This window comes from Rutilus rutilus (genome assembly GCF_951802725.1).
Source record: "Rutilus rutilus genome assembly, chromosome: 5".
In the NCBI taxonomy this organism is placed as follows: domain Eukaryota; kingdom Metazoa; phylum Chordata; class Actinopteri; order Cypriniformes; family Leuciscidae; genus Rutilus; species Rutilus rutilus.
Genome location: NC_140213.1, coordinates 15,610,974 through 15,625,750, shown reverse-complemented (window position 1 = coordinate 15,625,750; position 14,777 = coordinate 15,610,974). Strand labels below are relative to the sequence as shown.

General features: G+C 36.9%; 1 protein-coding gene across 1 annotated transcript in view; it reads left to right on the top strand.

The window, feature by feature from the left end:
* Positions 1-926: 926 nt before the first annotated feature.
* LOC311290260 (putative G-protein coupled receptor 149) overlaps positions 927-14,777 on the top strand; it is a 54,504-nt gene continuing 40,653 nt past the window's right edge. The window contains exons 1-3 of the mRNA XM_084408637.1: positions 927-2,123; positions 3,186-3,369; positions 3,613-4,052. Coding sequence (XP_084264763.1) covers positions 1,185-2,123; positions 3,186-3,369; positions 3,613-4,052 — 1,563 coding nt within the window. The 5' untranslated portion in view covers positions 927-1,184. The remainder of the gene's footprint in view (positions 2,124-3,185; positions 3,370-3,612; positions 4,053-14,777) is intronic.

Here is a 14,777-nt window from a genome sequence, read left to right as displayed (position 1 = left end):
TTATAGTAATGAAGTATGTACATCTACTGAACCCTAAATCACATAGCTAAATAAAATGAATAGCTATCTTCATGTGAACAATACAGCAAAAGACATATTTTGTATGAATTACATTATATTTGTGGTGAAAACATATTCAACTGGTTGGCTTGTACTTTCACATATTTATTAATATGTGAAAGTTATAAAGTAATATTTATTTAAATAAAATAAAAAACATAGAATTCCCTTATCATTTATGAAAAATAATCAATAAAAGGACATGTCCAGAAGTCCCGGCATGACATGTTATCATTTATGCATATTATGTTGTTTTTTTTTTTTTTTTTTTTATGTATTACATGCTGTTAATGTTTATAGCATTGCTTTATGGTTGTGTGTGTTACTGTGATGATGTTCTATATTTGTATAGCAACACTGTGCGTTGTAGGCTATACATGGATATAGCTACTGTTTATAGAAAGGACTAATTAGATGTAATGTTATGTATTATTATAGTGGTTATTAGTATATTTAAAAAGTATAAAGTACAAAGTAATCAGTTATTAAATATATTATTTTGAATTACACCACCATAGCGTCCAGTTTCAGGTAACCTCAGCTGCCATATTACCCCGTAAATTTAACAGAATTATTTAATAGAATACATTATGTGTTCAAACGATACACGCCTACATAAGTATTCTGTAATACTAATGACCTATACGTAGCCTATGATGTATTTGTAGCGCTGCAATTCTAATTGAGATATTTTAGTATCTAACAAACGTCGTAGTATAGCTATACAATTTTAGATTTTAGACAAAGCGCACGTTCCTCGTCCAGCAGTGATAGATGAAGGAAGGTGGCTCCACCCCTGTACTAATATATCCCTTCTGAGAGCTCATACTGAAGAGATGTGCTGCACGAGCCACAATCAACCTACGCGCGCGCGACACATCTATTCACACATGCTCTGAGAGCAAACCACGTCATAATCGTGCAAGTAACTGTTTAAACGAAAAAATGGTTCATTTATGCATTACATTTGTTGAGCACAAGTGCAAAAAGACCAACGGATGGGAGACTATATGCACTTCGTGGCGCGCTGTCGCTGGAGGAAACTTTCACGCGCTCGGTCTGATCACCGGATCCTCTTAGAGGGAATGAGACGTGTGAAGTCAGGAAAGTTAGACTGAAGGAAAATGTCGGCGACACGAGCCTCACCTTTTCCGAACAAAACCAGCCAATATGAGGACGTGGACGCGGTCGAGGGCAACTGGCACCTTCTCTTTGGTTTATCCTTCGCCATCGCCACTGTCACTTGCCTGGGAGGTTTGTACTCGCTTATGTCGCTGCTCAGGATGAGGACTAAGTCTTCCCTCTGTCTGATAGTAGCTTCTTTATCCATAGACGACCTGATCAGCGTCGTACCGCTCACGCTCATCATGATCTTGCAATGGAGGAGCGAAGACGCGAACCGGTCGGGCGCTATGTGCACCCTGTCCGGAGTCCTGTATGTTTTCCAAGGATTGTCAAGCAATATGAAAGCCTGTCTCCTAGTTGCTTACACTTTCTACGCGACAAAGCGCTTTGGAGTGTATCAAACCCCTAACCGACCTATCTGGGTGTTAGTGGCGGTGGTGGCGGTTTGGACGGTGAGTCTCGCGGTCAGCGTCCTGCCCTTGTGCGGCTGGGGTCACTTCGCCCCCGCTTCTCTCGGTTGTCTCCCGGAGAACGACAGCCTGTACGTGCTGCTTCTGTTCTCTGTTTACTCACTGTGTTTCTGTGGGCTGGTAGTTTGTTCGGTTCCTCTCTTCTACAAGCTCATGTGCTCCACGGAAGCCCTGAGAACATTTTACCCGAGCTATTTTGAAATTGCCGGGTCGGCGCCGCTATGTGAGATCCCCTCTCTGTCACGGGATAGCTTGGATAAAAGTTTGGGAGCCTACAATGAATTCAACTCGAACATTGCCAGTTTTAAGAACAAAACGGAGACGTATTCACTGTCGTATTCTCCAGCAACCGGTCATTTCCAGAAAGATGGAGCTCAGAGTGCACGTTATTCCCCTGTGTTTTTCTCTCAAAAGCGCTTCTCAATGATTCTTGCCATGGCTCGAATGGTTCTGTGGATGCCAATGATGGTGAGAGCTATAAAAGCAATGTTCAGACATTTTCACTTGAAAAATCATTTAATTTAATTGACTTAAAAAGTGTCTCAGTCAGTCAAATATAGACAAAAATTGCACTATATTGTAAATTATTGTTACACTGCTAAAACGAAACGGTAGCCTACAGAAGGCCCCATTTTGGGTCCCTCGACTAGACAAATAATAATCGTTAGCCTCATAGCATAATTACCTAAGTCTTTTTTTTATATTTTTTTATATGACTTAGGCAATTATGCTATTAATTATGAGGCTATACGTAATGTTCCTCAGACTTTTACGTAGCAACCATTTTAATTGTCACACTTAGACAAAAAGATAAAAACAAATTTACCACTCTTTAGTTTGCACAACAGCTTTAAATAAATATAATGGAATAATAAATAGTATATATTTTTTTATCAGTATCATAATGCATGTTATGGTTTATTGTTGTAGTCTAATGATTGTTGATTATTGTGACGAAAAGCTGAAATAAAACAATATTTAAACACTGGTTCTTCGTAACAGGTATTAGACAAAAAACAATCACCCTATCTTTGGATTTCTACTTCAGACTGCTACACTGATGGAACAAATCTGGAGAACCTCAACCTAGCATTCTATACTCAAGGAACTTCATTAAATATTTTAAGTGCCTCAGAGCCTTTGCAGGCCCCTTACAATGGAGCTATCATTGACAACCAGCTTTAGAGTTCTAGCAGGAACTTATGGGTTTCATCATGTAAGTTACTCAGAAAACTGGCCTTTTAAAGAGTGCCTTTAGATTCTCATAAAAGTTCTGCTATTTTGGGAATCTGAGAAACCCCATAAAGTGCCTCAGATATCTTTTCATATTTACAGTGCGTAAGAAAAACCTTTCACCAGCTTAAAACGTCTTGTTGAACTGGATTCATGGATATATTTTCTGTTTTAACCTGTCACTGTAAAAGTGTATTTTCACTTATTTTTCTCTCTTCATTATTATTTAGTTTGTTCAAAAATGCTGGAATGATTGGTTATTCACCTTTATTTTTTCCACTGGCATACCCCTTGCAGACCCAGATCCTGGTGAGTCATGCTGTTCACATGCACAGCTTGTCCTTGGAGACTTTCTGTTTTTACCTGACCTTGCTCTCCACGGCGGTCACCCCTGTGTTCGTGTTTTCGGAACGCTGGATCCATCTGCCGTGTGGCTGCTTCATCAACTGTCGCCAAGGCTTAAGTCCTGAGCTTTCCACCGGTTGGTAAACTGATAAAATACTCCATCTGCCTAACATATTTTTGTTGATTATATTTATTGGTTCATAAAAAGAACCAGGTTGTTTATTTTAAACAATCCATATTAAAATACCTTAGGTTGTACAAATGATGTATATGTGTGTGTGTATATATACATATAATTATAATCTCATTTATGTGCGTGTGAGAAACAAAGCAAAATTACCTTTCCACATTGCCTTTATCATCTATGTGTTTATTACAGCAAAGAAAAGGAGATTTGAATTCAACCTCTCCTTCCACCAAGGCTATGGTATTTACAAGATCTCCCACGGCAAGTCACCATCCATTGAGAAACCCTCTTTTAACAGTTTATACAGCTGCGATTTCTCTGAAAGCAGAGCCGCAGTGCTGGACAGCGGTCAGATTTGTAATTTCAGCACCGCTGCAGCAAAGGACAGCTCCCTCCACAGTGAGCTGCTGCTCAAGGAGAGAGTGGACAGCCAGCCTCTGAGCTCCACAGAAAGGGACAGGCCATGCAATGTCTCTCCTCAGGTTTCAACCTGCGATGGTGAGGATCTTCACCTCGACAACTTGTCAGTATTTGACATTCCAGAGAGGAGGCTGTCCCACGAGGAGTGTCGTAAAATAGAGTTGACTGACTGGGAGTGGTGCAGGAGTAAATCAGAAAGGACTCCCAGACAGGTAAGATGACACTTAATTTAATAGGGTGCAGTTACTTTATTTTTGTTGTCAGGTAACAAGAAAACTATAGGAACAGGATATTATATCACAGAGTGGACCTCTGAAGACCCACATTCTTGAAAATATCAGATAATTTGACCTATGACATTGCAGAACATTTCATTTTCTTTAATAGTAACAAGAACTTTTAGTCTCATTAATCAAAACCTTTTTGAGAATGGTATGTTTTTCAAGATTTTAAGATAGATTATTTTTTTCTTCATCTCTGACATCCCAATTTTTTAACTTTGAATTACTATTAATTGCTACCTAATTAATTTATTAATTGTTGCCCTTACTTTTAAAGTTTAAAGTCTGCATGAAAATCTATTTTGTAAGTGCATGTTATCCACATTTTTTTAATGTAAGAGTGGATGCAGAAATTTATATATATGTGCAAGGCTTCGGGTGTCAGCCATTTTCTGTTATTTTAGCTGTTCAAAAACAGTCCATTGTGCTGCTTGATGTTGCAAACTGTTTTTTTGTTATTATTTTTTAATTAATTATGGTTATCATAACTCACTGGTTTGTAGTGTAAATCGTTTTACCCTTTACTGCACATTTACCTCTAGTAGCTAATAAATTGGAAGTCTCGCACATTCACAGGAAATAGCTTTCCTGTGAAAAAAAGCCCAAAAAAGTGCATCCATTCATTATAAAAGTAATCCACACGGCTCCGGGGGGTTAATTAAGGCTGCATTTACACTGCAAGTCTTAATGAACAGAGCCAATCTTTTGAACATATCCGATTTTTTGGCCCGCCTGTTTACATTCACTTTAGACAGGACTGTATCCGATATCTGTGTTTACATTAATTCCCGCCCAAAATTATTTTCGGTGATCGTTTTATTATGCACATGGTAGGCTAGACCCTGGTTTTGAATGGCCGTGCTATTAAAATTATTTTTATAATTAATGTCGGGTGGTCATGATTATTTGCCAGCATGGACAAGATAACAGCTGTCATGACTCAATGAATGTTTTGCAGTGCACAATTATTTTCGTTTATCTACAGCTCAGATCTAGAATTCTGAAGTGAAATAAAGTAGCTATTTTGTAATCTTTTTTTTTGTTATGAATTCGAATGAATTAACCAGAGAGAGAGAGTGCGCGCGAGTGAGTAACCTATTGTGACACTTGTTGGTTTAATTACAGCAAAGTTATCACCTCATTGCTGAGTCTTATTTATAAAAGTCACAGGCAGAGGTTGAAAACCAGCTCCTGAATGTTTCTGTGTTCACGCAATTTCTTTTCTTTACAAAAATAAATATAAAGTTCCCACCTCAATAAAAAGCTGTGAGCTAGCGCATACAGGCATGTCTGCCTCATAATACAACATTAAAAAGCTATCTTTGTGAATAAACGTGTCGTCCTCGCCTTGTGGTGGCTTGGAATTCAAAGGGGAATCGGATATGCGTGTTTAGACGAAGGTCGGATGTCCAGATATCGGATATGTATCTGATTTAAAACCACATTTGGAAGTGGCTCAGGTCGGATGAGAAAAAATCGGATCTCGTGCGGATTTTTGTGTTTACACGTGTGCATCAAATTCTGATCTGTGTCAAATGTGAGTAAATTCAGAGATCGGATTTTTTGTGCCAGTGTAAACGCACACAAAGGCCTTCTGAAGCAAAGCGATGCATTTGTGTAAGAAAATTATCCATATGTGACCCGTCACGGAAACCAGGGACACAAGTCTGCTGCTGTGACTTCCTGCTGCTGTTGGTAAACTAGACAAACAACAATCACCAGAGACCTTATCATCCTCCAAAAAGGAACTTTCTGAACAGATTTTGTGATTGATGTGTAGTCATTTGGATGGTTTGAAGCAGTGGATTGTGAATCTGAAGGGTGATATTTGGTGGATTGAGATTGGGCCTGCCGGTGGTAGTGGAGCCATCTTCCTCTATCTAGCCAGCTCCAGGCTTTCCAGCCACCACCACCAGGCCGGCTCAAGGCTTTTTTTTTCAGCCACTATCACCAGGCCGGCTCCAGGCTTCCAGCCACTACCACCAGGCCGGCTCCAGGCTTCCAGCCACTACCACCAGGCCGGCTCCAGGCTTCCAGCCACTACCACCAGGCCGGTAGGTTCCAGGCTTCCAGTTTCCAGGGTTAGCAGAACATGGCTCCTCCAAAGTTGAGGAACACAGAGGAGGAATATGCAACCATCATTCAGGTTAATGAACTGTTACAACAGCAAAAAGATATGTTCATGGCTCTGTTACAGCAACAACAAGAAATGTTCAAGGACTTTGTTAAAATTATTATGGACTCAGTGAACACCAGAATGGATAATGTTTCCAAAGAATTACAAGAGCTAAAAGCAAGTTTACAATATACACAGAAGGACGTAGATGAACTTAAAGTCACTCAAGCTAAACAGTCTGAGCATGAAAAAATCACAGAAACTGATATAGTGAAAATCTGTGAGAGTCTGCAAGTTATGTGTGACAAACAAGAATATCTTGAAGGTCAATCAAGGAGAAATAATATTGTGATTGATGGAGTTCCTGAATCCACTGGGGAATCCTGGGCAGACTCTGAAGAAAAGGTGAAGGACATTTTTAGGCAAAAACTACAATTACAAAGAGACATGGAGATGGAGCGTGCACACCGAATAGGAAAACCTGAAGCTGCTAGAAACAGACCAAGATCTATTGTTGTCAAATTTATGAACTTCAAGGACAAAGCTGCTGTTATGCAAAGAGCAAAGAACCTCAAGGGCACAAACATTTTCATTAATGACGATTACACTGATGCTGTGCGGTTAAAAAGAAAGGAACTGATGCCAAAGTTGAAAGAAGCACGTGATAAAGGAGACATTGCCTACCTCAGACACGACAAACTCATCATCCATTCCCGCACTAGCACCTCTAAGTAATCTCTGCGCAACTCTGAAGGTATGACAGCACATAAAACTCATGTATTCATTACCAAGAAAAGGCTTAAGACTAGCACATATTAATATAAACAGTCTCAGGAAAAAAATCAATGATGTTGCTGAACTGTTAAATGAGTATAAAATACACATTCTTGCTATCTCGGAGACTCACTTGGACTCTTCCTTTGATGACACAGAACTATTTATTGAAGGTTACAACATATACAGAAATGACAGAAATGGTTTTGGTGGGGGAGTAGCTTTTTATATTCAGAATCACTTGCCAGTAAAAATAAGAACTGATTTAATGAGTTTTAATATCGAAATATTATGGTTGCAAATGCATCTACCTCACCGAAAGTCGATACTTCTGTGCTGCTGTTACCGGTCACCAAGTGCCAATTGTGAATATCTTGACACTATCTGTAAAATGTTGGATATAAATACTAATGTAAGTCAGGACATATATTTTATGGGTGACTTAAACATTGACTGGTTTTCTAAAGACTGCCACTTGAAAAAAAAAACTGTTAACTATTGCAAATGCATGTGGACTTACTCAACTTATAAATAAGCCTACAAGAATATGTTTTAAGAGCGATGGCTCCAGAACATCTACCTGTATAGATCATATTTTCACAAACCGTCCTGAACTGTGTAAAAAGGTACTGTCTATTCCTACTGGTAGCAGTGATCATAATCTGATCATTTCTGTGTTAACAACCAAGTTGAGTGGATCTGGAACTGCAGTCTTATTTAAAAGATCTTATAAATTGTTTAAAAATGACAAGTTTATTGAAGATGTTCAAGCTATATGCTGGTCTGATGTGTTGGCAGCTAGTAATCCAGAAATTGCCCCCTTTAAATTTAACAATTTATTCTTGTCATTGATTGAGAAACATGCGCCTTTAAAGAAGTTTACTGTCAGGAACAACGTCACACCTTGGTTGGATGATGAACTGAAAAATTCTATGAAAATAAGAGGTCAAATGAAAAGAACAGCAGTTACTACAGGAAATAAATGTGATTGGGACCTATATCGTAAAATGAGAAATTCTGTTACTAAACTTAATAAAAAGAAGAAGAAAATCTATTTTGATAATCATGTTAAAAACATAGGTAATGATAGTAGGAAGTTATGGAATGTTTTAAATCAATTGACTGGTAAGAAAAATAAAATAATTCCATCTTTTCTGGAAACGGGATAAATTTATAACTAAGCCAATAGATATTGCAAATTATCTTAATGATTATTTTATAAGAAAAGTAGACAAACTAAGAGAAAATATGCCTAATCTAAGTAATGACATATCTCACCTATTAATAAGAAACGAACTGATGAAAAATAAAAACTTAAGGTTTAAATTAGAAAGTGTAAATACAGATCAAGTAAAAAATCTTTTAAAATCCTGTAAAAACAAACCACCGGGTGTCGACGGTCTTGACAGCAGGCTTCTTAAACTAGCTGCTGACTCTATTGCCCCTGTTCTAACCCACATCATCAACCTTAGTTTTATCTGCTGTACCTGCCCACATGCATGGAAGCAGGCTAAAATAGTTCCTCTGCCCAAAGATAAAAAACTGCCTTTCTCTGGTCCCAACAGTCGCCCGATAAGTATATTACCTGTATTATCTAAAATAATGGAATCTATAGTATATGATCAAATTAACAACTATTTTTATACAAACGATTTATTAACAGATTTTCAGCATGCATACAGAAAAAGTCACTCCACTGCCACTGCACTGACTCATATGTCTGATGATTGGCTTAGAGAGACTGAAAAGAGAAATATTATTGGTGCTGTATTTTTAGATTTTTTTGCTGCCTTTGACATCATAGATCACGAACTGTTATTAGCAAAATTATCTTGTTATGGTTTTGAGCAGTCAGCAATCACATGGATGTACAGTTATCTGTCAAACAGAACACAGACAGTGTTTTTTAATGGCAGTTTCTCAGGTATCAGAAATATCACATGTGGAGTACCCCAAGGCAGTTGTCTGGGTCCATTATTATTTAATATTTTTACTAATGATTTACCGTACATTTTACATAAGGCTAACATTGTTATGTATGCTGACGATTCAACTATATATACATCAGCAAGTACACAAATGGAACTAGAAACTGTTTTAAATATAGAATTACAATATGTAGTAGATTGGATCAAATTAAATAAACTGGCACTAAACACAGTAAAAACTAACTGCATGATTTTAGGTTCAAATTATAACATTAATCAAAATCCTGTAATTAATATTAAAATTAATAACGTAAATATTAAACAGGTGCACGAGACCAAGCTGCTGGGTGTAACAGTGGACTCTAGATTATCATGGAAAACACACATTAATAATATTATTGCAAAAATGGGAAGAGGTATATCTATTATGAAAAGACATGCACATTTTTTAACTTCAAATATTATGAATTATGCGATGAAAGCACTAATATTGACATACCTCGACTATTGCCCAGCAGTTTGGTCAAATGCCACTGGTGAATATATGAATAAATTACAACTTATACAGAATAGAGCTGCTCGTGTAGCATTTAGGTGCAACTAAAGGAGAAATATTATATTAATGCACAAAGATCTTAACTGGTTGTTGGTTGAAGACAGACTGTTGTATTCACTGTTAATTCTCATAAGAAACATTTCCATCTCAAAATTGCCTTCTGTTTTGTTTAAGCATCTTTCTTTCAGTGTAGACAATCATCAGTACAGTACCAGACATGCAACTAAAGACAACTTCACCTTACCCATAGCAAGAACAAATGCCATAAAAAACACTGTTATGTTCAGAGGTATGAAGGAATGGAATAAATTGCCAAAGCATATTATACTTACTAACAATTTAAATAAATTTAAATGATATGTAAAACAGCATCTATCAAAATAATACATCTGACTGTTTATATTTATTTATATATGTGTGTGAATGTGTGTACATGCACATGTGTAGGTATATTTATAGGCGTATGTGTATGAATGTGTTTTTATATGTGTGTATATTTCATGCACGTATGAGGGTACATATGTACGTTGATTTGTGTATATACATGTGTATATGTAGGTGTATACGTGTATGTGTATTTACCTTTTCCAATTACTTGTTGTATTTTTAAAAACTTGTTTGTTTTTTTGGTTTTTTGTTTATGTACATATTTTTCAGGACCCCAGGAAGAATAGCTGCAGCATGGCTGTAGCTAATGGGGATCCTTTCAATAAAAACATTAAAAAAAACAAGTCGGCAAGTCGTTTTTTTTTCGTATAGTTTTTTTCTCTCATCAAAACGATTATGTTCAGCAGTGGTTGTATATCAAGCAGGGACACACAACGTTTGCATTATGCTTTGTGATATTAAACAGAACGAATAGAGAGTATCCGCAACGGATTGAAGCGCGCGTCGAGTGAAGACAATGGGGTGTGTGCGCGAGCCACACGAGAAAACACTGCATCTGCGCCACTGATCGCCGCGGCAACGAGCACTTTGATCACTTGATTTTAAAAAACACATTTCAGCTAGTATCTTATTTAAAAAACGAACGAAATGAATGCTATAGCCTACTAATAGCCTACTCATACTATATATATCACATAGCACATCCTGTTTTTGATTTGAACATTGTATAGAGTTTATCTTATTTTTTATTCAGTGTACACAAGAGTTGCCTATACAGTTTTATCGGTAGATGCTAAGAGACATTTATTTATATATTACCTGCAAACTTTATTTTTTATTTTTTATTTGATGGCACATTTTCCTGGCCTTTCTGCTCCCCCCGTGCTTACAGCTTTACAGGGGGGTATGGCTTATCTAAATGAGATGTAAATGAGCCCTATTGTCACTCCCAGCAGGAGAGAGGTGAGAATCTTTAGACGCTGTTTTCTCCCCTTTGTGCGTTTGTGAGTGCCTACCTTTAAATGGCCATAACTTCTCCAAATATTATCAGATTTCCATGTGTTACACATCGTTGGAAAGCTTGGAGACTACACTTTCAGAATCTGTGAATAACTCAAAATGCCCCAGAACCGACTTGTGTCCCTACTTTCCGTGACTGGTCACATATTTAAAACTTTATTAGCTATAATAACTAGCTTCCGGCAGATGACTGTACGCATACTGCGCAAGTCGACTTGCGCCACAAGAGTAACCCCTGACGATTGGATGGATGCACTTTTTTGGGCTTCAAATTTTGACCTCCCATTCACTGCCATTATAAAGCTTGGAAGAGCCGATTGTATTCGTCTGAAAGAAGAATGTCATATACACCTTGGATGGCTTGAGGGTGAGTAAATCATGGGGTAATTTTCATTTTTGGGTCCCTTTAAAACTCATCTTTGATCACCAAAATGACATATGTAAAAAAAAAAAATCCTGTGAAAAAAAATGTATTCATACCTTAAAATAGCTTCATTGTAACTATTCCCTTGCTTCATTTAGTATGGGTACATGAATATGCAAATTAGCCCCGCCTCCACTCACTCGCTCAGATCGTTGGACATCGTTTGTCTCTGCAGTGAACACCACTTGCAGAGATCCACTCTCTCAACATTACTGTAGTAAATGTTGCACAATGGCACGTGGAAATACTGGTTTAATTAAGCCATACATGTTTGAACCAGAAACTGATTCAGAAGAAGTCGAAGAGTGAATTATACAGATTAGTATACAAGTTAATGTATCAGAATAGTGATACGTTTTATGTATCGCTCTCTACAACGTCGGACACATTACGGTAATTAATATGATTAGTCTTTTGCTTGACTACGTTATCAAACAGATAATAATGTGTTGCTTATGTTACACAAACCATGTTCCGTTTCGCCACCTCAGAGTCAGACAGCTCCCTTCTAAAAATCAGCATCCTTAGAAACGCTTTTAACAACTTAGAACGTCAGTGGAGAAAGGCATATAGTTCATCATAACATCGTAATATAAATATATTTAATGTATATAAATGTATATAAATGACCCGCTATATTGCTAAATGTACCCGATTTTCATATCATAACCTGGCTTCTCTTGAGGCTTCTCTTGAGACTCCCCTGCTTTGCAGCAGAGTTAATGATATGCTAAAGCCCGCCCACACGTTGACGTGATTGGTTACAAGGTAGTTACTTTGAAACACTGGCAATTTTTTTGAGACTCTTTTTCACTGCAGTTTTAAGGAGAAAATACTTAGTAATGGTGTTGACTTATGAATTTGCACATGGTTTGTCTTATTAAAAACACCACACTAGATTTTCACCACAGGGGGTCTTGAAGATAAGGTGGAGAGATCTTATTGTGAATGATTCAATCAAATGCCATAACTTTTTTTTTTGTGGTAAAAAAAAAAATAAATCAGACTTTTCTCTGGTGATTTATGCTCGCATTCATTTTTGAGTGTAATAACGACATCTCAAAATCCAATCAAACACCGATGACAAAACAGAATAGAACCCCGTTCTACTTAATATTTTTCTTTTTGGATATGTTACATTTGGATGTACGTCACAATATGGAAGAAAATATCTGTTGCTACTTTCGTTGTGTTGCAACTTTAAGTAGCCTAGATAGTCTATCACAGACAGCACATCATTATGAATAATTATTTATTTTCATAATGATTATTTTTATTTGCAAGAACTTTTCTGCCAATACAGTGCTGGTGTCACAGTTACAGTATGTTTAGTTTGTTTTAGTTTTCATGGACATTCAGTTTGTTTTCATTAGTCACATGTTTGATTTTCCCGCCACTCCTTTGTTACCATGGTCACGTCATTATGAAAGTTTGTTTGTTTGTTTCAGCTGTGTATTATTAACCCTCTGGGGTCTAAGGGGTTTTTGGGGTCCTTGAGATGTTTTGACATGCCCTGACACTTGTGCTTTTTTCAGTTGCTTATAAACATATTAATGGCAAAGGTGTAATTACACTCTATTTAGCACAAACAGGGCTGCCATAATATGTGAGCAACATGTATGTACATGTTTGTATTTTTGAGAGAATAATGTTTATGCATGGTTATTGAAAAAAACAAAAAATTAAAGTTTCTGAAATAAGGCCACAAAACACATACTAAATATGTGTCCACAATACATTTGACTAATAATAATATAATGGATGTTGTCAGGGGTTAAATTGGGATTTATTATGTGGGGAGGCTCTCCCTATGGGGGTCCGGGGGTATGCCCCCCCGGGATTTTTTTTTGAAAAATAAACCATTAAATGGCATTTTCTGGAGAGTTTTGTGCAAAGAAATGGAGAAATTGAGTCTTACATGATATGTGAAAAACTACAAGGTTAAGAGCTTATACTTTGCATTGTTATCAACAGGTATTAGGACATTTAGCATTTACATTACTGTTAATCAGCAGTGGTGGAATGTAAAGAAGTACAAATAGCCTACTTCGTTACTTTACTGAAGTAGGTTACATTTTTCACGTAGTTGTATCTTTACTTTACTTAAGTAGAATCAATACTGCATAGGCCTACTTTTGACTTTTACTTCGTTACATTTTGCAGCAATTATTATACTTTCTACTCCACTACATTTCTACAATGTTTCGTTACATTTTCTGATCAGTTTTTCCCCTGCCAAAACAGGGATTGAAAAAAATCTCCTGTTTTCGATGCTGATGCGGTGACGCGTTCATGTAAGGGTGGCGCTGCCAATAAAGCACCTAAAAGCTGTCACTAAGAACCGGCAAAAGTAGGCCTATTGATTATGAATATGTAAAATATATCAAGGAGACATTTTAATTGTTTATTAATAAACAATTGTTTTCTGTGTCAGTGCCCTGCATAGATGAAGTTGACGATGACTCGCGATCTTCGCAGTAGTGAACGCGCCAGAGAGAAATGCACATTTCATACGGATTACACAAGCAGCAATCTGTTTCCTTTCGTTTTGAATTGTTATGTTTAAAAGAAGACATTTCAAGCTTTCTATAGATATTTATCAGGTCTGTCAGGCAAGTAGGCTACCTTACGCTGAGTTTCAGTTCATTTATGAGACGCGCTTCAGTTCACGCGCTGGCGCCTCCGTGTCATGATTATCTATTTTCTGCTATATTTACTTCTTAATTATTAAATCCGGGCAATTGGTTGATGAAACATTTATTAAAATTAAGATATCATTAATACAAAACGAAATTCATTTTAAAGAAAGGCTTGCTTTCTGTTTGAGCCTGAGGTCTCAGTGAAAGTTTTAAACAGTCTTTTAGTGCCGCTTTCAGAGCGATCACGTCCGTAACGGAGAACTGTCCCGTCCTTAACATTGTTTTTTCCTCATAAATGCGTACATGAAAAATAAAATAAAATGAATATGTTATGTTATGTTATGTTATGTTATGTTATGTTATGTTATGTTATGTTATGTTCTGCGGAGAGCCGACCCTTCTTCATCCGGATGAAGAAGGGTCGGCTCTCCACAGAACATAACATTTAGCCTACTTTTGGTTTGCACAGTGTAATTCACAGAATTACAAAACAATATTTTGCCACCTAAAAGTTAAAGATTTTTTTGTGTCACGTCCACGGCATGTGTAGCCTATTTCCCTCATATTAAATATAAAACGCATGTGTAGACTGATATTTTTCTTATTTCTGGACTCATTTATTAAGGGAGTATGGATATATAAACAGTTTCAATATATTTGGTATTAAATGCATTTTCTGACAATTTATATTTCAAGTTTTTATTGCAAATGTCACGTCCATAACGCTGGAATTGACATCACTTGATTACACATTGTATTACCTTGTTATGATAGTGACCCATACAATGTGCCAAACATATTTTCCTTACCTT